Raw genomic sequence first — 26,380 nt, 5'->3', positions numbered from 1 at the left:
GGTGTTCTAGTCTCGAAACTTTGAGGAGAGGCTAAAACACAGGAGTTCTCCATAACCCAGAAATTGTTTCTGGAAATTCCGCCTAGAAGTGTCTCAATTAGATTATTAACCTATTTTTAAATATTTCATAAGTCTAAACTTAGAAAAAATGGTAATTAATCAATATTAATTGAGAAAGGTGTTAATCATCTAGAAACTCAGATGAATCGATCCAGAAATGATCTTAGCCATCGATTATGTTTTAATATTGGTCGTTGAAGTCCTAACTAGAGATTGTAAGAGGAGGTCGATGGATAGATGGAGAACATACACTTGAGATCAATTTCCTTAGCGGTCCGATTTTCCAAAAAGCAACAGTTGTTGCCAGAAAAGTTCGAGCTTCAAAACAGAAGCAGATATAGAGAGGGGCAAGGACAGTGAGGTCAAAGGAAGATTTTCTAGATCCGGTGAGTACTTTGTAGAGAGGCTAAGATTTTCTCCAGGAGGTTGCGCAAAGGCAGCGTAGACCCTCAAGTGAGCAGTTCGATTTTGTTGGAGGGGAAGGCCAGGAAGAACTTCCAGAGGACCGGAGAAGCATTTTCCCAGTCAACAGCAAGTAGGACGGTTAGATTGGCAGTTGATTCAGGCAACACGTGTGGCAGGCAGCTCCAAAGTGATGCAGAGCTTGCACAAGACAAGTTGGACAAGTAGCTTTTCAGAGGTCAGACAGTGTTGGGATTGCTCGGAGAGAGGGCAATTTCCCTCAGATAATTTTTCCCAGTATTTTCTTTGCAGGATTTCCAGTTTTCGGCATCCATATTATACTCCGATTATTTCACTGCTACATAATAATAAAAACGCTCAGCTGTTGCACCAATTTCCCCAAGTTGGGTTTTTCTAGGGACTTTTGTCCAAAAATAAATGTGTTAAGTTTTATGTGTGCTAGAATATTTCTCAGTTTCCAATGCTATTATTTTCCACTGTATTTTTTGTGAAGATTGCAGTGTGTTTATTTCGTTGTTGTTGTAGTAATAAACTACTAAATTAATTAACAGATAGAGGAAATAATACCAGTTGCTGCAATAGGATTTCAAAATTGAAATTTTCACACTCAAGTGTACGCAAGTTGTTATTGTAATTTAGCCTAAGTCTAACTTAGGAAAAGCACATAATTATTATGTTGATTAATTGAGCTAAGGAAACTTAGGAAAAGTAAAGTAACTTTAGCGACCATGTTTTAATCTCAAATTTTGATCTCAAGAGAGGTGAGATCTAATCTCGACCATCAATCACTTTGGAAATTAGGGTTAGGGGTTTAGCTCAATAAGTTATACAAGAAAGGCTAAGGAGAGGAGAAAAACACATCATACAATGGCACTAGCCATTGGGAGAAGGATTTTCTCAAGTGAGGACGCAAGTGGTGTTGGGTTCAAGGAAGTGCAGAGTTGTAGCATAGGAGATCTAGATCAGCCAAGGAGATTAAGGGCGGTTCTAGGGCCTAATTTGTTGGATTAGATCCAGGCTATCTTGTAAGTGTATTTTCTTCATTTGGGCCATTATCCCAGAACAGGAGCCCAAGTAAGTTATGAGTTATTAATGAAGAGTTGTTGATTGGGAAGAATCTATTTGCCTCTCTTGTGATTGAGATTGGTGTAATTTTTTCTTCCGCTATTTGTGTTAAGAACTTAGTCGTGTCTTTATTCAATAGATTAGTAATATGTGTGTTTAATAAAGTGTCAGGTGTTAGGTTCACATAAAATTATCATGGTATAAGAGCTTGAAACTTTCAAAACCGATCTTTGAATTGCGTAGGAAGCTGAGTTCATATAGGGATCACTAGAGCCAGGTTCGGTCGTGATCGTATGAGGCGTGGATTTTTTTTATTTATAGGCCAAGAAATCCATATGATATGTGGCATAGTTGCTTGAAGTGAAAGTTTAAGAATTAAAAATAAATAAATAAAAAACGAACAAAAAAAAAGACAAAAAAAATCGATCTAAGTTGAGTTGCAGCTAAGTAAAGTGATAAAGAAAATAAAAAAGGAGCATTGACGTCCAAAAGGTGGTTGATGACCTATGCAACAAGGTTTAGAGTGGTTGAAAGCCCATGGACATGTTGAGGCAACAACAGTTGGCATGGTCAAAGAATTTTTATGAAGTTGTAGTCGTCAACATAGCATGGGACAAGAGGTGACTGGTAGATGGAAAGTGAAAAGTCTGCAACAACAACAAGGGCCGACCTATCGGTATGGGACATAGTAGGGTCGATTGATGTTGTGAGGTAGTGCAAGAGCAAGGGTTTTCACCAACCAGCAACAAAGGAGGCAATCGACATGAGCTTAAGGCATTGGGGCAAAATATAGTCATGCAGGAAGCCACCAAGGCCACCAGTGCAGGAGGAGCAGAGCTCGGCAAATAGACCAGTCATCATAAATATTCCAACCAACATGCCCTAATAGCTACTAGCAACAAATGAAAGAGATCCAAGCTGTGTGGGTGCATGTGTGTCGAGGGGAGCACCTGTGAGCTTATGAAGACAAGTTGAGAGTGGTCGCAAGCATGTAGAGAAGTTGCAGTGCACTGGACACACAGGCTAGATCGAGCCAATAGTTAACATAGGAAGTTGTGTAGTCAGGGCTTCCAACCAACACAGGAAAACTTAGTAGCACATAGGGTACGAGGGTTGTGAGGGTGTTATAACCAAACTATACAAGGCTTGTACGAAACATTAGTTCAAATTGTAGCAAGCAGAAGTCGTGTAGAGTGTATGAGGTTAGCCCTCAGAGGGAGACCGTACCAATCAAGGGTGTAAGCATATTAAATTTTGGGGTGCCTAAAGGACCAGGAAAAATCTCTCAATCATGTTTCTAATTTAGAGATGGCAGCAACTAGTTTGAGGTTTGAGGACAACTTGGAGGGTGCCTATAAATTCATTCCCTCGAAGGCAAGGGTTTCACTAATTCTCATGGAGAATGGCATATAGGAGTTTGTTAATACCAAACTCACCCCACCTATAGATGCTGCAAATTTGGCCATCCACAATCAAAAGGATGTGAAAGCCAGCACAATTATCTTGGATGTGGTAAGGATCGTGTGATTCCTCACCTGATCGAGAAGCATACAACAAGGGAGATGTGGGAGGCTCTGACGAAGTTATACCAGAGCGATAATGATGATAGGAAGATGGTTTTGAGAGAAAATTTCAAGAACACCAAGATGACCAAATCACATACAATGACTACTTATCTCACCAAGGTCACACAAGTTCATGATGAGTTGGCCATAGTTTGGGAGAAAGTGACAGATGGAGAGATGGCAAGGATGAGCTTGAATGGCTTCACCAAGGCATGGGATCCTTTTATCAAGGGCATCATGGCACAAGAGAAACTTCCTGATTGGGATAGACAATGGGATGATTTCATTCAGAAGGAATCATTATTAGAAGGCCAGCACAAGAGTGATAATGAGAATGTTTCTCTTGCTAGTCAGGAAACAAGGAACAAAGGAAAAGGTTTGAACAACAAAAGTGAGTCAACTCACAATTGAAGGAGGACTTGACTAAGGTCAAGTGTTTTTCCTGTCATAACACGAGACATGCTTCACAGTGTCCAAAGAGTAAAAAGGGTGAAAATGGTACACAATCAATTGTAATTGTGTCAACGAAAACTCAGAAAGAGTTTGCCAAGAAGTTTGAAATTGAGTTCACACTTGTTTCCTACCTTTCTTCAGGCACCTTACCAGTTGGTGCGTGGCTACTAGAAAATGGAGCCACATGACATATGACAAGGGCACGAGCACTATTTGACAACATGACTGAATGCGACTCAAAATTACATGTGGAATTTGGTGTTGATACCAAACATGCAGTAAAGGGGGTTGGAACATTCATATTCTAGCTCAATTCAAGAGGCAGGTTGGAAGTAAAGGACGTGCTATGGGTGCCAGAACTCGGGTGGAGTTTACTCTCAATCTCTGACAAAGAAGAAGAGGTTTTGTGTAATGTTCTGGGACAGAAAATAACTGATCAGACCCATGGGATCTAACTCTAACAAGGTCCACATCATTGGAGTTAGAGAGAGCAACCTATATAGGCTAAAGGGCTAGTTTATTCAAGCAATGGCAAGAAGCAAAGCGATGACAGAGAACACAGAATATGTAGCTCCGAGAAGGATAGCAATTTAGAGGGAGTCAGCCTTTAAGTTGACGTGGGGAGGAGTACTTAGCAGATCCCTCCAAGTCTCTCAAGAAAGTATCTTGGTATGAGAAGACCTTACAAGATGTTCAGAAGTAGGATGCTTCTAGGAACAAGGCCAAAGGAAGCAGGTCTTTGAGGATGTTTCCGAACAAGGTGATAGGGAAGGCTTCCAGCTCAAACGGAGTAGCCATGGCAACAAATCTAGTTCTAGGATCGGAGCTAGTTCCAAGGGGTAGAAGTACCTCCCTTGTTAAGAGGCAGTGTTGATGGTTGCAGATCAGGAAAGTACTTTTGCATAGGCCTCGGTGTCTAGGCATGCAAAAGTTGCCCACAATCCCCTAAGGACACTTGCTCACAAATTTGGCCCAAGTCTAACTTAGGGAAAACACATAATTATTATGTTGGCTAATTGAGCTAAAGAAACTTAGGAAAAGTAGAGTATCTACTCTAGTGACTATGTTTTAATCTCAACCCTTGATCTCAAGCGAGGCAAGATCTAATCTCCAACATCAATCGCTTTGGAGATTAAGGTTAGGGATTTAGCTAAAGTTATAAAAGCAAGGCTAAGGAGAGAAGAAAGACACACCATACAACAGCACTAGCCATTGAGAGAGGGATTTCTCAAGTGAGGAATGTGATACTCAAATGTGTGGGGTCAAAGGATATCAAGGACAGATTTAGGACCTAATCTACTAGATCATATCCAAGGTATGTTGTAAGTGTATTTTCTTCAGTTGGGCCATTATCCCAAGATGAAAGCCCAAGTATGTTTGAGTAAATAATGAAGAATTGTTGATTGAGCAAAATTTGTTTTTCTCTCTTGTGATTGAGATTGCTGTAATTTTTGCTTCCACTAATTGTGTTAAGAACTTAGTCGTGTCTTTATTCAGTAGATTTGTAATATGCTAGATTAAGTGTCGAGTGCTAGGTTCAAATAAAATTAACAAACATATCTTCATTGATGTAGTAACTAGTTGTATATATATTATCTAACCATTATTTTTTCTAAAATATTTGGATTTTTATGTCTATATTTCATTTTTGTACTTGTAACACACACACACACACATAATGTCTCCCCCGTGTCCTTTTTTTGGGGTTTACAGGTCCCATGTTAGATACTTGTATCCATGTGTCCTCTATGTCATGTGACTTAGGGACAGTAAAAAGAGTTTCAAGGATGATGCACATCACAGATAGGTTGCTAAGAAACAGCCTAACCGGGATAGGAGGCACCCTTGGGTTCAAATCAAGATGATTAATTCAAATATTCTTTATACCAAACATTGTATCTTTTCCCCTTGCAATTCTTTTTCTTTCATTTGTATAATGAGATGTTGCATTGGATATAAGCCTTTTCATCACATAGGTCAGTTGGCTTCATGGACATTTTAATAAAACTCTATCCTATTCTATTATATTCTACTCTCTCTCTCTCTCTCTCTCTCTCACACACACACACACATATTAAAAGATATAATATTCATCTTCTTTCACTCTTCTGTAGAGAGCTCACCTGCCCATATAGACCCCATCCAAATGTTAATAAGGCCCCTGCATCTGTACAGATGAGAGTGTCACAATTTTGAAATGATAGACTATCTAGCAGTAATAAATGCTAGAAGAGATAAAACAAACTACAGAATAAATCATAGCATTTTCATTTGACAAGATATCTTTTCAGCTAAGAGATAAAGGTCTTATCACAAGGATAAATTTAAAATAGTACTTGAAACATTATCCCTAAGCTGCATGGATATGGATACAGGAACAGATACAGATATGGTATCTAAACATATACGACATAATTTTAAAAATTAAGATATACAAATTCATACATACATACAAATACATGCGCACACACATATATATACATGCAAAAATACCATAAGACAAAATAAATTGTAAGAAATAAGGATTTACATTAATTTTATATATTTTTTGCTTTTCTTTCTTTTCATTTTTTAATATTTTTTATGTTTTTCTTTCTTTTTCATTTTAGTGACCAAAATGCCAGCTGAAATGATCAAAACACTGACTAAAATGGCTGATATGGCATTTTAAAAATATGAAACGCCACTGAAACATTTCAAAGGTGTTCTGTACATACTACAAGGTTCCATTTCCAAAAATGAAGAAACACATTCCCAGCAATTATGGGTGGTGTTTTCGGCAACATAAATTTAGTGCAATTACAGCTCATAGTAAAGTGTGCAATTAAGCAATGTATGCAAACATGCATAGTGATGTTGAAACCTGAAAGTAAAGGAAGATCAAACAATTACATAAATTTTCTAGCTTATGTAATCCTGCACTGCAAGAAAATTTTGGTAGCACTCATCAGGTTAAAGAAACATTACAGCAATTGCACTAATAATAAAAAACCTCATAACTTTAACAGAAGATTTGAAGTTGTAGCGCAAAATTCCAGAATGCTTGACCTTGCCCTGATAGCATACTAACATATTTTCTAGACAAACAATATTGATGACTTCATTATAATTACATTGTCCAGATTGTTTATCCCATTCAAATGTATATATTCTGCACAACAAGATACAGAAGTTTTTCCCAATTTGCAAAGAAATAATACATCTTCGAGCTAAAGACAGCTTAAACTCTGAAAGAACAATAGCTATTCTTAACCCAACTTCGTTCAGAGTGAAAAGTAGAGTGCATACACTGCTTATGATTAGCTTCATATACAATTATCAAATGAGCTATTTTTGGCACATTAGCATGTGGATTCCATGGAGCAAGAAACTTGTCAAAAGATCAACTTTAGATCTAGTTAACAGTTAGGTTGGGGAGGATATCCGTTATAGGAGCAAGGAGCTCAAAAGCACATCCACAAGTCCCTCACACGAAAACATTCACTAAAGATATGGTTGGGCAATGACACTTTTAATAGAATAGGTAAATTTGTAAGATTGAAAACAAATCATGACAGGTTAACATGATAAACCCTTTAAATTATAATATTATATTAAGGAAAATAGTCAATCAAATATCAATCACTTGTGGAACTATTTGTGGAAGGTCAATCCCAACTATAGAAGAAAAAAATCGCTGAAAAATCAGCAACATCACAAAAAATACAATGCTAAAAGTTAGAACCAAAACAATTTTTCACCTGGAAAAAATCATGACATTTAGTAAAAATCATGACATCACAAATTTTCAGGGTAAAACCATGCCATGACCCCAAAAATTGCTGGGCAGCAATGAAACCCTGATAAAATGAAAATTTTCAATCATTAGAGATATTAATCTTAACTTCTTAAGAAGTGCCCTTGCTTAAAGGTGACATCTGGCTATTGTTATCACAATAAATTTTTCTATTTTCAGCTCTAGCCATCATCCTAATTTTGGCCAAGCATCTGTTAGTAGTTGCTGTTATATTCATTGTGCATGCATTTTTATTTTGAGACCTCCAATCTCAGAATTTCTCCAGCTTGGAAATTTTTTAGTTTTGCATGATCTCAGGTTAAAAGGATGTAAGAGATCCAATTTAAGAGATTAGGAGATGTGCTCTAGTAACCTATTTCTAGCAGTTTATGTGTTCCGGTGAATTAACAGCCATGAATCTCAGAGATCGGTGCTTAGGTTATTCCTTCAGCAATAGATGACTAATAATTAGCAAGCAGCCATTACAGTCACCATATTTTTGGGGTTTGATATTAATAGCAGCAGTGGCATGCTAAAATATAGTAGTTCCAGCAGTAAATTCTCCAAGAGATAGTGCTGTAATGATTCTCTCAAACCAGTGTAAACGTACTACAACCATTGGCAGGACTTTTTTTTATAAATGTATACACCCTAATTAATACTGTTACAGCATATTTTCCATAATTCTAATTTCAAGCATATTTTTGGGGTTTGGTATTAATAGCAGTAGTGGCATGCCAAAGTATAGTAGTCCCAGGCTTCCAGCAGTAAATTTTCTAAGAGACAATGCTGTAATAATTCTCTCAAACAGGTGTGGACATACTATTACCATTGACAGGTTTTTTTTTTTGGTGTACACCCTAGTTAATGCTGTTAAAGCATATTTTCCATAATTCTAATTTCAAGAGCAATTTGGATGAAGCAGGGTGACAAGAGAGACTATTATCAGCCTGTGGTTGTGGTTCTTGTTAGAAAACAGAATTCTAATTGACGTTATTTCTAGCATTTTGACGATTACAGGATGTAAACAGCAATGGTTTTGAAGCCTGTACATTAACGAAAGGTGCCGAAACAGCCATAATCTTTAAAAGGCCTAGCATGCACAGATCTTTAGATTTCCAGCTGTGACTCTGCCTTTATATGTCACTCTTAGGGCATGTGTCTTTCTCTATTCCACCTCTTGCAGTTGTATAAAACAGAGCCAGTGGTCATTCTTCAAGGGTTAGGCAATTCTTTTGAGGAAGTTACAGGAGCAAAGCACATCACCTTCATCCTTCTCCCATTCAAACTTGACAGACTCCTTCCACCCCTGCACACCAGAGATTAACTAAGCATCCTGTAATGTATTGATGATTATGGTTTTATTCAGTCTCTTGATTATTACATTAAAATAGATTCAACTATGCTGCATTTCTAGCTCTTTCAGTTGTCGTGGATAACTACATGTCCAATCATGGTGTAGAAATTTAGTTTGCTGTCTGGTGCACTTATTTACAATTCCTGCTTTCATTTAAGGACCAAGGTGCACATTCATCTCATTTCACTTGTTTAATCACTTCTGTACCTTGTTTGCTAGATCTGATTTCACCATTTTTAATTTAATTTGTGACTTCTGCACTGTTCTTAAAGGCTTTCAAGGGCTTAAAGGACAGCACACTACATATTGTGTTTATTTAAGTCTAATTTTACACATATTTTACTCATTAATGTTCAGCAAGAAAAGATCCTAGGAACACCCCCCTGAGACTAGAAAATACCTTGGTCAAATGCATATCATCAGCCCCACTTTTGTATGACATGTACCAAAGTAAGCAGTAATACTAAGCTTATAGGGTAGTTATGGTTCCATTACCATAACTACCCATCTGGCCTTGCTCTCCCCATACATAGACCATAAGTAGGTCCTCAAATTTTGCTAAAGTTGCTGGAATTAAGCCCTGCGAAGAAACCAGCAAGACATATAATATTAATATACATGAGAATCTTGAAGAATATGGCCAACAACAGTCAACTTACCTGCAATGGGGATGTCCTTGTGGTGCCAAATGTGAAGCTTTCTCTGTGATCTCTGTGGACACTAATCCCACATAGCTACTACTAAGAGACCAACTCCAAAGGGAATACCCAAATAGCAAACAATAACCCAAGGTGAATATAAAATCAAGCTATAGGGATTCAATCCAGAGGTGCATTCAACTCTACTAACCAAAAAGTTATTTTTTGAGCACTGACCATGGCACTTGAAGCAAAGCAAAAAGTGTCCAAACTCCAAATAAGGGCCTCATCAACAAAATCCTTCTCCACCCTCACCAAAAGAAGGGAATCATCAATAAGGTGATTGTTGAAGAAGAATATCATGGATTTATTGCACAATAAAAGTGACCTCCAATGCGTAAACCAGAGATTCGTGGCATACATATACTGATACAAAGGAAAAGGACACCCTAAAGGATGAAACTATGCAAAAACAACTATCAAGACAAGGCCCTATTGATAAAGCCAAAGGTCAAAGCATTGTTGAAGAGTGTGTTCACCATGGCAACACATTGAGGGCCAAAACCCAAGAAAATCAACATATCCAACATAAATAACCAATCAATGCAATCATATGCCCTTTCAAAATTAATTTTCAAGCCAAGAAATTGTTGATCAATCTCCCTAGTCACTCACTACCCTCCTAGGTAGAAACAATAGTGTCAAGAATGAAGTGCCAACCACTAATGAAATCTATGGTCACATTCTTTGGAATAGGCTTCACCATCTCTTGATCAAGACACTTTGTCAATCGACTAAAAGAAAGCACTTTAGATCAAATCATCCCCAATAGTATCTCACATCACCTTATAGAACCCATGAGGAAGCCCATCCAAGCCCATGGGGTTTAAATTCTACATGGAGGACAAAGAAACATAAAGCTTTATTGCTCCCTCATATGGTATGAGGAGATTGATTACATAAGGGAAACTAGTACTAGAGCCACTTTTCTAGTGGTATGATGTTCTAGCTCACATCCAAAGTGGACACTCTTACTTAGTCATTTAGAGCTTAGATTCATGACATCCTTCGACCTTTAGATACATGGTGACCTCACAATGGACTTGTCTAGTTGACCCCAATTGACTTCTTGATGGTATATCAACTCATCTTTTACACACCTCTGAAGGTTCATGCACATGTACAGAGTACACCAGTATTGCACGAAGCGCCCCCCCCCCCCCCGGTTCCAAGCCCTGAAGCGCGTCCCGTACGGAAGCGCCTAGGAAGCTTCGTCGGAAGCAGCGCTTCCGAATTCGAAAGCGCCGCTTCGGCTTTTTTAGCCGCTTCCTGGAATTTCCGAAGCGCTGGACGGAAGCGCCGCTTCCATGCCTCCGAAGCGCGCTTCGTATGGCGCTTCGGAGGAGGAAGCGCACGCTTCCATACGCTTCGGGCAAGCAGGGCGCGCCCAAGGGAAAAAGACTTTTTTTTTAATTTTTTTTTAAGTTATGTTAACTTAGCATTAAGGGGGTGGGTTAGGGTGAGGTTAGAGTGAGGTTAAGGTGAGGAATGAAAAGAATAAAGCCCCCATTCATTCCTCATTTTCTCACTTTGAGTTTATGAGAGTTGGAGAAGAGAAGAGAGGAGAGGAGAAGAGAAGAGAGGAAAGGAGAGGAGAAGAGAGGAGAGCTTGGAGGAGTGAAGAAGGAGGAGCTAGGAGAAGGAGGAGGAGCTTGGAGCAAGAGCTTGGAGGACTTCATCTACAAGAGCTAAAGAGGTAAGTTCAAACCCCAAACTCCCTTATTTTTTTGACAATTTTTTTGTATTTTTCTCCTCCCTCTCCTACTCTTTCCCATTGTTTCTACTTGCTCCTTTATTTACAGGTTGTCCACCACCTATATCCATATTCCAAGATGGTGTTCTTTTGGCTTCTATGTATCATTCCACTCTTGGTTTTAATGATGGCAAAGGTGAATAGGAATAGAAGGGAAGAAACAGAAGAGGACAGTGGTGATGGTCCCAATATGAGTGACCCCATGTATGATGAGGAGGAAGGGTTTGAAGAGGAAGGGGATGAACCTGAAGGGGACACTGAAACACAAGATGGGAAAGCTACATCAACACCCTTGTGGAACTATGTGACCAAACTTGATGGGGGAAAGGGTGGTGGATCTTACAAATTTGTGTGCCCTCATGGTTGTCATGGAGGAAAACCATATTGTGGTTCATATACCCGTCTGAGGAGGCATCTTTGTGGGGTGTTGGACAGTGATGAAAAAAAGGGCCCTGTGGGGGTACAAATTTGCCCAAAACATTTCAACTGAAGAAAGAAGAAAATACATCCAAATAGAGATGGCTGCACAACAAAAAAACAAGAAACAAAAAACTCATTCTGGATCAAGTGCAACCTCTAAATTTGGTAGTTGCTCATCTCCTCATGGTACTTCTGCAAGCTCTAGAGGTAGAAGAACAATAGGGGATTTCCTTAATGTTGCTGGGAGGGATGATGTGGATGGAAAGATAGTCCGTTTTCTTTGTGCTTGCGGTGTACCATTCAATGTGCTTCGCTCTCCCTATTGGCATGAAATGGTAAAGGCCATCAATGAAGCCCCAAAAGGATACAAGGCCCCCAACTATGAGAAAGCTAGAACAGTGTTATTAGAAAGAGAAAAAGCTAAGGTTCAAAGAGATTTGACACGTTTTACAAATGAATGGGTAGATTCTGGGGTATCCATTGTATTAGATGGGTGGACAAATATTAGAAACCAACATTTGATAAATGTTCTTGGTGTTTCTTCTAGTGGTGCAGTATTTATTGCATGTCATGACTCCTCCATCACTGCATCTGCACAAAACATTGCAGATCTCCTATTGAAATCAATCAAAGATGTTGGTCCGAATAATGTGGTTCAAGTGATCACAGATAATGCAGCAAATTGTAAGGCAGCAGGAAAAATTATTGAGCGTACTCATCCACACATCTTTTGGTCTGGGTGCCTGGTTCACACATTGAACCTTTTGATGCATGATATTGTGAAACACAAAGAATGTGGGTGGATTGCTGAGGTTTACAGGAGAGGGAAGTAGCTCATTAAATTCATCACAGGGCATACAAGGGTAAACTACTTCTATGGCACTTACTCCAAGTTGCAGTTGCTTAAAATTGCAAAGACAAGATTTGCTAGTTATTACCTCACCTTTAGGTGGCTAGTGAAGGTGAGACAAGCTTTAACTAATCTGGTGTGTGCTGAAACATGGGATGAAATTAACACTGACATAGATGGTGCTAATGCAGTCAAGGACACTGTTCTTGACAGTTACTTTTGGGCACAGGTTAAATATGTTTTGCAATTCACCAAACCAATTTATTACATGATCAAGTTTGCAGATTCAGATCGACCAGTAATTGGGGAGGTGTATGAGCAAATGGATAGCATGGTGGGGCAGATTAAAGACATTGTTGAGCCTAGAGATACCACCTTGTACAATTATATTCGTGTAGAGGTGGAAAACCGATGGGAAATGCTAAATGTTCCATTGCATGCATTAGCATATGTTTTGACACCTAAATACTAGCATCCATCATGGCTTTCAACAGCAGCACCTGGGGGGGGAACCAAGAGAAAACCACACCAAGATCAAGAGGTTCACAAAAAATATATGGCTGCATTGAGTAAATTAATCCCTGATGAGGAGGAGGCTGCATTGGTACGGAGACAGGTGAGCAACTATACACTCAACACTGGTCCATTTGGGAGCATGCATGCAATTAAAGATCGAGAGACTTTTTCTGCTCTTGAGTGGTGGAACATGCATGGAGGGGGTACTCCACTTCTACAGAGTTTGGCATTGCGGGTGCTATCACAGGTGGTAAACACTTCTTCTGCAGAGAGGTGTTGGAGCTCTTATTCTTTCATCCACAGTGTTAAAAGGAACAGGTTGAATTTAGACCGGGCAGAGAGCTTGGTTTATGTTCATTACAACTTGCGATTGTTGTCCCATTACTGTGAAGATGCAAAGTCTAATAAAGACTTGTTGATTTGGGACAAGAATCCAGAGGAGCCCAATTGGAGGATGGAGTGTTGCGATTAGAGCAATTAGAGGATGCTCTTATCCAGGTATGTCAGAGGAGTGTTTAGCCTCCTCTGATGCCATCCAAGAAAATACAGTGCCCTGTGCACATGGATGGCCATAAAAAGCCACACTGTAGTGGATATAATAACACATGTATTAAATTGCATTATAGATGCATTGTAATAGGTTAGCCTAAGATTGGATGCCCAAGTAAAAACACTGACCACTCTCCCAAATGCATCAACTTAAGATACATTATTTATAGAACTGCTCTCCCATAAACTACTCCTGTGTGCCAAGCATATACCATAATCTCTTACCATGCATCAACGATATCCCACAATCTGTAGCCTTCACAATAGGCTGCAAACAAGCCTTTATTGCATCAACTCAGAAAATGATTAAGAGATTTCTGTTGTATATTCATCATCACACTTATGCAAAGCACAATCAGCCTCAACCGTGAACCAATTTCAATTTCTAGTTCAAACTGGCATAAGAACACATAATGGCCATTTATCTACAGATGGGCATAAGATAGAAACTGTGTTAGCTGTGGATTGCTGGCCTGGACTGATAGAAAAAAAGCAAGCATATTACGTCTAGAAAAACTTTGTGTGAAGATCAACTTGAAGATCTGTAGCAATCACTTCTAGAAGTAGAAGAACAACAGTGTTATCTAACCGTCAAACTTTTCAAAGTAAAAAGAGCAGCAAACAGTGATTAAAAACGAGTGAACACTGAACACTGAACAACAGTTTTTATCTTCATTAACAATTGTGGTTACTTTTGTAGGTAATCAGTGATATATATTATAAAGAAGATTAGAAAATGTAAACCTACAAGCCTTGTAAATTTAAAGTTTTAACTTTTTCAGTTTTCAGTTTTACTTTTAAGTTTTCAGTGAAAAGTTTTCAGTTTCACTTGTCACAGACTCACAGTTCACAGTCACAGTTCACTGTCACTGTTCACTTTTTTAATTTTCAGTTTTCAGTTTCACTTGTTACAGTTCACTGTCATATCCAGAAATGACCAAGTAAATTTTTTTTAAATAGTAAAATACATATCTGGTATTTTTCAATTTTCTTTTTTCAGTTTCAGTAAATGTCATCATCATTCATGGCAACTTCAAGTTCAGCCATGAATGAGGCAGAGGAAGTGGCACAGGAAATTGAATCAACCCAGAAAGTTGATCCAAAGTCACCACTTTGGAAATATGTCACTACTGTTGGGAAGATCCAAGGAGGTGGATCATTGGCATGGGTTTGCAGTGAGTGTAAAAAGGAGTTTAAGGGGTCATACACACGGGTTAAATCACATTTGCTTGGGTTAAGAAACAATGGGGTTCGAATATGTAGTGGCCCACCTAAAGAGAATGGGAAAGATGGAAATGGTTTAAGCAAGGTAAAAATTGCAAAATATCAGAGAGAACAAGACGAGGCAGATGCTAAAGCAAATGAAGCAAATCCTGCCTCCCATTTAAAACACCCAACAAGGTTGGGAGCATCTTCATCAAAGCCTCCACTTTATTCTCATGGAATTGTTGGGTCAAAGCGGTCAAATTTGGGACCGCTTGAGAAGAGTTTTAATAATGATGCTCGAGAGATAGCAGATGCAGCTGTAGCCCAATGCATTTATGCAAATGGCCTTCCCTTTAATCTTGTGCGATCTCCTTACTGGGCAAAGATGGTAAAATGTTTGAATGAAGCCCCGAGAGGGTACAAGAGCCCTGGATATGAGAAGATACGCACCACATTGTTGAGTGCTCAAAAGTTAGATTTGGAGGCTAAATTAGCCCCCATTCGTGATTCATGGCTCATTTCAGGGGTGTCCATCATTTCTGATGGATGGAAAGATCAAATAAATAGGCCTTTGATCAATGTGATTGCTCAAAGCCCACATGGGGCAATGTTTTTGAAGGCAGTGGATTGTGAAGGGCAGATGAAAGATTCTCAATTCATTGCTAACATCTTGATTGAAGCAATTGAATTGGTGGGGCCTGAAAATGTTGTCCAGGTAATAACTGACAATGCAACGGTGTGTAGAGCAGCAGGCCTAATTGTTGAAGGCAAATATCAACACATTTTTTGGACCCCTTGTGCTGTGCATTCATTGAACCTCATGTTGAGCAAGTTGGGGAAGCAAATTGAGTGGATTCGAAAAATATTTGAAGAGGCAAAAGAAATTCAAGCCTTTATCACAAACCACCACATGTCCCAAGGCATCTACAGGGAATTTGCTAAGTTGGAGCTCCTTAAGGTACATATACTTTAAACTTTAAAGTTTAAAGCTTATTAAATATTTCATAAATTCTAATTTGTGACTCTAAATTCAAAATGTCATGATTCGTGAATCATAATAGGTTATTAATATTCAATCAAATTATGATTTTTCAAATTGATTGAAATTTGAAACATTGGCATTTTGACACCTGCAGGTTGCTGAGACTCGATTTGCTTCTCACATCATAGTCTTAACAAGGCTCATGCAGGTGAAAGATGCATTACAATCAATGGTATGCAGTTCTCTTTGGAATCAATGGAGGCAATCCCAATCTGATAGAGCACAAGCAATGAAACGGTTGGTTGTTGATGATGAATGGTGGGATAAGGTGGAGTACCTCTTGGCATTTACTAAGCCAATTGTGGATTTGCTCCGTATGTTTGACACAGATATGCCTAATCTGGGAGAGGTGTATGAGGGCATTGATTCCATGATAGAGAAGATAAGGTTGGTTATAAATGCCAAGGAAAATGACCCAGATGAAATCTTTTACGGAGAAGTAAAAGATATATTGACCAAAAGGTGGAACAAGATGACCACCCCATTACACCTTTTAGCCTATGCACTGAATCCAAAATATTATGCTGCAGAGTTGCTACATGATCCAGAAAGAAGCGCACCAAACAAAGACCCAGAAGTCGCAGAAGGATTTAAAAATGCTTTTAGAAAGCTTTTTGTAGATCCTGAAATTGGGCTTCGGATTCGTGCACAGTTTTCTCATTTTGTGGGATCAGAGGGTTGGGGTTGTGATATTGAGTGTATGCGGGACAAAAGCAGATTAAGTCCAATTGAGTGGTGGAACTTCTATGGTGGGGCACTTCCACATATCCAAAAATTGGCCATCAAGGTCTTGTCACAGGTTGCTAGTTCTTCTTCAGCAGAAAGGAACTGGAGTACATATGGCTTCATCCATTCAGTGAAGCGAAATAGATTGGGCTCTAAGAAGGCTAAGGAACTAGTGTATGTTCATTCAAACCTTCGCCTTCTGTCACACAAGAGAGATGAATACAAATTTGGGCCCAACAAATTATGGGACGTGGAACCAGAGTTGCCTGACTTGGATATGACATTGAATGCCATGTCTCACATGAGTTTGTTTGATTCGGAGCCATCACTGGGAATAGGTGCATCTTCAAGTGGACATGGCAGCAATGTTCCCAGTGCCACTTCTAGAGAGGATGTGGGAGTGGAACATTATAGTGGCATGAATGAAGACATATTTGATGATATGTAAATGTAATTTATGATGGTGTTTTAACTTTTAACTTTTAAACTTTTGAACAATCATATGAATTATGAGTAATGATAGTAGACTGCCCAGTGCCAGTCATAGTTCGTTTTGTACTTTCATAGTATGTAGCAATTAGTATGCATTATTAGTTTTGGACCTTGGTAATGATGGTGTTTGTGTAACTTGTCATGTTGAAAGTTTGAAACTTGATATTAGATAACTTGATGTTTGAAATTTGAAACAAAAACTTGATGATATGTTGAAACTTGAAACTTGAATCATGAATGTTATAGTGATTGTTAATGATGATGGCAATATTGAATGTTTATGCCATATGGCATATGTTGAAACTTTGAAAGTTGAAACTTGAATTGATGATGATGAATCATGAATCATGATAGATCATAGATGATAATTTAGATTCTGAAATATGAATGGTAATATGAATTTTTTATTTTTATATATATATATATATATATATATATATATATATATATATTATGTGCCGTTTCCTGTCGTATCGTATCCAGATTTTTTGAAAATTTGCCGTATCCGTTTCAAACCCCGTACCCGTATCCGTTCCCGTATAAGTAGGTCCCAATAATAGTCTTAGGCTTCTTCAAGAATATTCCGCTTCACTTTAGGGTGCCCTTCAAATTGTTTGACATTCAACATAGCATTCTAACACCAAAAATATTGAGTTTAATCATCATTATGCATGGCAATTGATCCAAGATCAAGTTATTCATCTAGAGTATTGCTACACTAAGGACCAAATTACAAACATCTTCATCAAACCTTTAACAAAGACCAAGTTAGTGATCTAGTGCTCTGTTTGGGATGAGGAAGTTTCCATTTAAGGTGGGTCACTATAATGTGCCTTCCTCGCCCCCTGTTGTCGCTCACGTTGTACAGGCACATGCGACAACGACTCAAGTCAAGGGTTGTCACTTTGATCCCCAACCTCTCTATTCTAGTTGTCTCCCAATAGCAGGATATGGGGGGTAGTCCCTATGGAATGTGAAGATGAAATACAAGTTGGCAACCAACCCGTCCGGGAGACACGATTGAATGACCTAGCCACTTGGTTGATTTTAGCAAGTTACGAGATTAGATTAAATTATTAATGAGACCAATGCCTTATGGAGTCAACTTACTTGCTTTAGATCGATTAAGTACCAGGTGACCGAATGAACAATCGTTGCTTGAATGCTTAACTATCCTATATGCTATGCAAATCCTATGACTTAGGTGTGATGCAAAAATCTTGATCGCTTTTAATTAAATGCCTATTCTAGGTGTATCCTTCCTCTTAACTATTTTGAAGCTAGTCTCTAGAGTAGGTTGTGAGAAAGAGGCCAAGGAGAAGTAAGCAGAGGCTTAATTAACAATACCTCCTCGTAGGTACTAGCCACCCAGCGCCTCTGGCACTGTAGAGACTGTGGCTCTGTGTTGATTTAAGGTAGCATAGGATGTGCTCTAAGCCTCAAAATTTGCAGGGAGGCTAGGACACATGTATTCCACAATACGCAGAAATCGTTTTGGGAAATTCCACCAGGAGACAGTTTTAGTAAAATAATTAATTATTTTTAATGGGTGCCTATGTCTAAACTTAGGAAATTAAAATAATTAAAAGGTATTAATTAAACTGAGGGTGAAACTTCTAGAAGAACACGAGAATCAAGTCAATTTGATTTGAGCTATTGATTAGAATCTAATCTTGGTCGTTGATTACTCAACTGGAGGATTATAAGGACTTCAATGGGCATTTGGAAAACAAATCAGAGAGAGATCAAGAGATCGAATTTTTCAGAGAGGGCAATGCGCCGGTTGCTAGAGATTTGATTGAGGAGATTTCTTGCAGTGAGGGGCAGGGATAGTTCAAGAGGAAGATTTCCTGATCTATGAATACATCGCAGAGGAGGCAAAGAGAGATCCAGAAGAGGCAGCGCAGAGGCCACAGTGGGTAGAGTAAGGCCAAGCAAACGCAACGCAAAGCTTTAGAGGGAATTCGAATGCCAGCCAGGAGAGATGATTTTCAGCGCAGGAAGCTGGGGTGTGAGACCGGAAGGCCTGAAGTTCGAATCTCCAGAGAACAAGAGATCCAAGAAGAGGTGACGCAAATCCCCAGAGAGGCTGACGCAGTAGCTGCACAGAGCCAACATGGGGCCAGCAATTTAGGGCCTTGATCAATCGAATCGCCAGTGATAGTGTAAGGTATTTCTCACTAATCTTCTGCTAGTCAAATTCTCTATATTTGATAGCCAGTAATGCATCCAAAGATTGTATTCAAAAAACTATTGCTTAATAATACAAACCCTCAGTTGTTGCACCGGTTTTCCCGCATTGGGTTTTTCTGAGGGCATTTGTCCAAAAATAACGGTGTCATGTGTTGTGGATTTCTTTCTTACTCAGTTTCTTGTTTCTACATTTAATTTAATTGGTGAAGGCTGTAGTGTATGAGTTTCGGTATTTGTTGTAAGATGCAGTAAATAATTTGTTCAGTAATTTAACAAATAGAATAAACTTAATTAGTTGCTGCAGTAGAAATTTGGGCCTTCCAAATTTTCACATGGTATCAGAGCTGCAGGTGAAACAAGAGAGCAGAGCCAGAAGAGCCCAGCGCTGAAGAAAAGGAGGGAAGTCGAAGTGCTACATAGGCAGCGAATCAAATCCCCAAAGGAGTTGCGCAGTCCAAGCCAAGAGGGCAAAATTTTCGTGGCAAAATCTCTCTTTGAGTGAGTCAACAAAGATAAAGATTTTCAGATCAAAGTTTGCCAGTGTCAGAAGGAGTAATGCAACAAAAGCTTCAATGCAGAGCAGTTTCTGGTGAGAAGCAGTTTTTTGCAACAGTTGCTGGGGCAGAAAAATGTCAGAAGAGAGAAGGAGACACTACCTTGAGGGAATTCTTCCTCAAAGGACTTCCAGCCAAGAAGTTTGAATTCTCATTTGCTGAGCAGCAGTGGGGAGTAGCAAATCTACTAACTCTAGCAGGGAGTGTGTAGGCCAGCCCAGCAGCAGCGCAGAGGAGAGAGGAGGCAGTTCGACATTTCATTGGCACAAATGGCAGCTAATGGGTTGCAAGATCAAGATCGGTTGGAAGGTGCATCCAACTACGTGATCTGGAAGGCAAGGATCTCATGCCTCCTCGATGAGCACGATCTCAAAACCTATGTCAACAGTGTGGTAGTTGTACTCGCGGATCCAGATCCGCTCAAAATGTACAAGGCTGAAACAACAAAGGCCAAACGAGTGATCCTCAATGGAGTGAGAGATCACATAGTATGTCACATTGTCAGCAAGGATATTGCCCGACAGATGTGGGAAGCATTAGCAACGCTATACGAAGGATCTTCCTAGCAGCGGAAGATGTACTTGGAGCAGAAGATGAGATCCATGTAGATGCACAAGGGGGAACGCATTGATCCGTTCCTAACGAAGCTTCAAGAAATATGAGACTCATTGGCAGTTGTGAGGTCAACACCTCAGCCTACCGAGATGATGAGGCTGACCCTGAATTCAATCTCAGAAGAATGGCAAGTGTTTTTCTAGAGTATCCTGGGCAGAGAGAGATTGCCAAATTGGGAAGGAATGTGGGCCGCTCTTCAGCAGAAAGAGATGAGGCGAGACTTAGTCAAGTGCAAACTTGATAGCAGCAGCAGTAGTGGGATGAAGCCCAAGGAGGAGGAAGAGAATGCAGCGCTTGCATCTAAGGGGTAGCGGGCACAGTGGAAGAAGAAGAAAGATGTTTCGAAGATCAAGTGCTTATGGTGTGGTGAACTTGGTCACTACGCTACACAGTGTCCTCTCAAGAAGAAGGACAAGGACAAGAAGCATGATCTGAAGGCTACATCCACAAAGATCGAGGAGTTTGGCATGATTGCCCAGATACCTCCAAGGAAGAGGTGGGGTCATCTAACACTGTAGTTCGAAAGAACTGCAGATGGGCAGGATCCTTGAGGAGTCCACCTCTTGGATCAATACCTTGATACGAGAGCCCAGATTAGAAGTAGCAGGATGGACCAGTGTCATTTGGTGCAGAGGAGTGTCAGAGTGACAGTTGCAGTGGCTAGGAGCACTAGAGACTAAGCAGCGCAGAGCAAAATTGGCAGCAGTGCAGTTGGCACAGTGCAGAGTCAACGACAGTGCAGCAGTTTTAGAGGGTCAGCGCAGAGACTAACAGCAGTCAAAACTCCAGCAACAGATGCATCATGTTGAACACATGTTCAGTAATTTTGGATGTTTTTCTGTTGTTAATGCAGTAGCAGTAGCAGTAGGAGAAGGTTGCAGTACAGATGCAGTGTTGGCAGTGGCAGTGCCAGCAGAAACACATATGCAAAACTTATGAGGGTTGCAGTACAGATGTAGTGCTGGCAGTGACAATGCCAATAGCAGCACAAATGCAGAACTTATGAGGGTTGCAGTACAGATGCAGTGTTGGCAGTGGCAGGGTCAGCAGCAATACAAATGCAGCATTTGCGCAATAGTTGGTGGGCAGTGATGTCAGACATCAACAGCACAGAGGGAGATGTTACAGAGAAGGGTGATGCTTTAGCAAGTTGCATTACTAGACACATGTATTCCACAATGCCCAAAAATCGGTTTGGGAAATTCCACCCGAAGACAGTTTTATTAAAATAATTAATTATTTTTAATGGGTGCCTAAGTCTAAACTTAGGAAATTAAAATAATTAAAAGGTATTAATTAAACTGAGGGTGAAACTCCTAGAAGAAGACGAGGATCAAGTCAATATGATCTGAGCCATTGATTAGTATCTAATTTGGGTCGTTGATTACTCAACTGGAGGATTATAAGGACTTCGATGGGCATTTGGAAAACACATCAGCGAGAGATCAAGAGATCGAAATTCTGAGAGAGGGCATCACAACAGTTGCTAGAGATTCGATTGAGGAGATTTCTTGCAGTGAGGGGCACGGATAGTTCCGAAGGGAGATTTCTTGATCCAAGAATACATCGCAGAGGTAGAGAGAGATCCAGAAGAGGCAATGCAGAGGCCACGTTGGGCAGCGTAAGGCCAAGCAGAGGCAGCGCAGAGCTTCAAAGGGAGTTCAAATTCCAGCCAGGAGAGACGAGTTTCAGTGCAGGAAGTCGGGGCATGAGACTGGAAGGCATGAAGTTCGAATATCTAGACAGCAGGAGATGCAGGAAGAGGGGACGCAAATCCCCAGAGAGGCTGATGCAAAACTGCGTAGGTTGATGCAGTAGCTACGCAGAGCCAATGTGGGGCCATCAATCCATGGCCTGGATCAGTCGGATCGCCAATGATAGTGTGAGGTATTTCTCACTAATCTTCTGCCAGTCAGATTCTTTATATTGGATAGCCATTAATGCATCCAAAGATTATATTCAGAAAACTACTGCTTAATAATACAAACCCTCAGCTGCTGCACTGGTTTTCCCGCATTGGGTTTTTCCAGGGACATTTGTCTAAAAATAACGGTGTCATGTGTTGCGTATTTCTTTCTTTCTCAGTTTCTTGTTTCCGCATTTAATTTAATTGGTGAAGATTGTAGTGTATTAGTTTTGGTATTTGTTATAGGATGCAGTAAATAATTTGTTCAGTAATTTTAAAAAATAGAAGAAACTTAATCAATTGCTGCAGTAGAAATTTGGGCCTTCCAAATTTTCACACTCTGATGACTACAAGGCCACCGTGTTAACCTCTAAAAAGGTGCTAGGCTCCTCAAGCTAGATGAGAAAGATGGTCTTATTTTCTATCAACCAAGCTTATGCTTGGAGGTAAGTTATTAATGCAAGACTAATCTTTGGATGCTTAATGCAATATTATTGAGTGCTTCTTAAGTTAAGATTGTTTATGCTAAGTACTTTGTTTACGATTGATCTTAAGTTATATCGACAAGCACAAAAATAAGAGACAATCTCAACCACAAAAGTATGTGTCAAATTAACAAATGCCAACAAGATACAAGAGATATCCACAATACAATTTCTTAAGTGTAAATGACAATATGATCGCAGGATAAATGCTCTTAGAAGAAAATTCACCAATATGCCAAAGATCCACAATATGAAGCACTTATCAACTTAAGACAATTAGCGAATGATGATTACTCAAAAGAGATAATGCTCTTAGACAATTAGAAGCTTTGCAAATGATTTCAATTAGATTCACCAATCCTTAAGTTAAGAATATTTAGATCTTAGATGCCAATGATTTTAAACACTTAAGAGATGGATGATTTAATGCTCTCACAATTAGAACAAGTCACTTCAAATGCCAATTAGATTGATAGAGACAATTAGATTTAAAAGGACAATTGATGTAACACAAGATACTCAACCATGTAACAAGATATTAATGCCAAGTGCTTTTAGAGAGTGAGCTTATTGGTGCACAACTAGGGTCATGAGACTCACAAGAGAAGAGAATGTTAGTATTCTTATCCAATAGCACAACAAAACAAATCTTGTCTACAAGGCGCAATTACTACCAATAGAGCATGAACAAGAAAACCTCTTATGTTCCAATGATATCAAGTAACATTCAATGAGAAATTAGTACAACAGTAAGTAACCTTTAGTTTAGAGCACTTTTAGATGCAAAATGAGATGTCAAATGCATGCAAGATGCAAGTGATGGAAGCCCAAATGCCAAACCACTTTGCTAAACACAAGATTTTAAATGAGTTAGGCCCTTATATGATGCAATTGTCGCTGTTATGGATCAGACCTGATGATTTTTTATGTGTCCTCAAAACTTCATGAAATATGCCCAATAATGAATGCCCATCAAATGCAATTAACTTATTAGTGCCTTAGGAAACTCATGAGTTATTTTTAGGGCACTTTTATGAGTATTTTAGCACTATTATGAAATGATTATCTTGTTGTAATGAAACAATGAGAAAAAGAGAGTTTAGAGACCAAACCCTTGAGCCCTTTGGGCTTGGAGATGATTAGAAATTTTCCAATGCCAAAGTCACCTGTAATCACAAAACTTCTTAACACCAAATCTTTGCAACACACCCAATGTTAGCTCATAAATTAAATAATCACCCACAGAGAGGGAAAAAGGGGTAAAGATGGCAAGGGGAGGCCAAGATAAGGCTCAAAGAGGCAAACGCTAGGCTGAATGAGGGGACGTAGCAAGGAAAAAAAGGCCTAGATAGGCCTGCATTGAGGTGAGGAAGGCCCTAGAGGCCTGCCACAAGCCCTAGAGGGGCTGCAGCCTAAGGAATGAGCCCACAAAGGGCAATGATGGAGGAGGAAAGGCCACGACAGGGGGCTTCAGGGCTAGCCGAGGAGAAAAGGAGTTGAGCGGAGGGGAGAAGAGGTCATGAGAGAGGAGCCGAGGGCAGAGAGAGAGGGGAGGAAGGTCGTAAGGCCTACGACCAGGCCTTAGAGGCCTAAAAAGGCCCACAACAAGCCTTAAAAGGGCTGCCGTCAAGCTTAGGGAGGATGTCGAGGCGTCTAAGCCTCACAGCAAGGGTAAATCAAGGGGGTCATAGCCCTTTAGGGTTGCGGCTAGGCTAACCAAGGGGAACGGCTAGGCTTGGAGGCAGACGTTGGGTTTGGAGGCCCTAAAAAATTTTGAAACCTTGCAAAATTGTGAATTTGCTTTAGATCTGCAATTTTGCTCAATTTCACTACAAAATTCCTTGATGTTGGCCGTGCAAAAAAAAATTGGAGACTAGATTTTACCCTCAAGGACCTAGATCTAGCTCAAAACCCCAGCAAATCTTCTTCAAATGGCTTGGATATCACTTGCACAAATGAAAATAAAAATACCCAAAACCCCAATATATATATACAAAATTTGAAAAATAAACCCCAAACTCCAATAGCTGCAAAACAAGGGTTAGAAAAATTTATTTACAAAATTTATTCTACAAAAATAAGTTACAAGTTATATACAAATATACAATGCTTGTGAGAAAAATATTATTGAGAAACAATTTTTAAAATAATGAATAATGACAATAGATCAGATGTGTTTCGAAAGTTATGGTATTGCCCACAGCCTTAGCGAAGTAAGAAAACTAAACAAAATTCTCAAAGCCCAAACAAGGTCGGCTCTCCTCCAAAGTTTGTGAACTTGGAGCCCAAGGGTCAGGGAACCTGCAAACTCTATATATTTTCTTCAAGAAAACTTGTTAGACATATGGTGAATCAGATCACCTAAGATAGACCCAAAATCTACCAATAGAATGTTCTTATCACCATCTAATGAATAAACAAGCTTATAAAATTTTAAGCACAATATAGGAAAGCACATACCACAGATCATCGGACAAAGAACACCATGAACTAAACCCCAAAGTCTCTTATTATGATATTCCAAACGTTCATAACAAATTAGTGGAACAAAACCAGTGTTACAAAATTACATTGACTAGAGTCAGAGCTTTCATCATCATGACTTGAGAAGCAAAATGGCTTCTAATTTATAGATAAATCCTCCAAGTGGAAAATAACAGCTAGTTGGCTTAATCCCCGTCAAAATAATTTCAACCGTTGATAAATATTTGATCATCTTTTAATCGCTGCCGTCGAAAATATTTATTTTGAGGAATTTTCAAACTTCTCATAAAAACCATCTTTTATTAATCCAAAAATAAATATTTTGGATTAATTTCCTCAAAATTTTGATTTTGACTTAACCACTAAGGTCCAAGGGCTCAACTTTTTCTTAAAATGTCCATTTTTGCCTTGGTGGGGGATCTCCAACACGAATTTTTTAGTCATTTTCACTTGGAGAAATTAATTTCTCTAAAATTTATTTTTTAAGTCTAAATTAATTAATTTTCTAGCTTAAGATTTAAATGTATTTTGCCAGAAAATTTAATTAATCGACACTTGAGAGGATTAATTGTTTTTCCACCCTCAAATACTTCAGCCATGGTGTCTGATTACGAGGGACGATGCACTAAAATATTTTTTACATCAAATAATTACAAATTCAACCCTCAAAGGGGGAATCTCGAATACCCATTCATTATAGACCTTCATAATATTTACCCAATTCTGCGACACAATACGATCTAGTAAACCAAGTGATCTGTAATAAAATAATATATCCAAATAGCTTAAATTATTCCCAAATCACTTTTACAACAGTCTTGACTTAAAACACTAAGACTCACCTACGACTTTGTCAATAAATTCCACCCTAGCATTGGGGTTTAAGCTAGAGGGAAAAACTCTGCCGATAATCTGTGTTTAGAAACACACATAATACGGTGAGACAAAAAACATTCTAGGATGAAATTCGTTGCCAAAATCATAGGCTTACCTAAGTTGTTACATAATTAAACAGTCGTACTAGCATCATTTACATTACAATTTGAAAAAATTGAGCTTACAATAACATGAGACCTAGCTAGCTGATGATTCTGAACTTTGAAAAAATTTGCTGACTTGTGACAAAATAGGTGCAACACCCCCAAGTTAAGCTCAAGAAAGGATGTTAGTGTAACGAGTCATATGGACTTATG

General features: G+C 39.2%; 2 protein-coding genes across 4 annotated transcripts in view; one reads left to right on the top strand and one right to left on the bottom strand.

The window, feature by feature from the left end:
* Positions 1 to 26,380, bottom strand: part of LOC149147451 (Regulator of chromosome condensation (RCC1) family protein) — a 92,270-nt gene that overhangs the window by 29,248 nt on the left and 36,642 nt on the right. For all 3 annotated transcript variants that reach the window (XM_089445484.1, XM_089445485.1, XM_089445486.1), the window contains exon 7: positions 5,690 to 5,733. In XM_089445484.1, coding sequence (XP_089301610.1) covers positions 5,690 to 5,733 — 44 coding nt within the window. The remainder of the gene's footprint in view (positions 1 to 5,689; positions 5,734 to 26,380) is intronic.
* Positions 14,509 to 17,113, top strand: LOC149147452 (uncharacterized). The gene is made up of 2 exons (XM_089439038.1): positions 14,509 to 15,648; positions 15,827 to 17,113. The coding sequence occupies exons 1-2, from the start codon at positions 14,509 to 14,511 to the stop codon at positions 16,904 to 16,906; spliced, it is 2,220 nt and encodes a 739-aa protein (XP_089295164.1). The 3' UTR covers positions 16,907 to 17,113.

This window comes from Pinus tabuliformis, chromosome 9, assembly GCF_031772625.1.
Source record: "Pinus tabuliformis cultivar Carrire ecotype Pingquan chromosome 9, CPIR1, whole genome shotgun sequence".
In the NCBI taxonomy this organism is placed as follows: domain Eukaryota; kingdom Viridiplantae; phylum Streptophyta; class Pinopsida; order Pinales; family Pinaceae; genus Pinus; species Pinus tabuliformis.
Note: the sequence above shows the minus strand (reverse complement) of the source record. Positions and strands in the feature narration are given on the sequence as shown.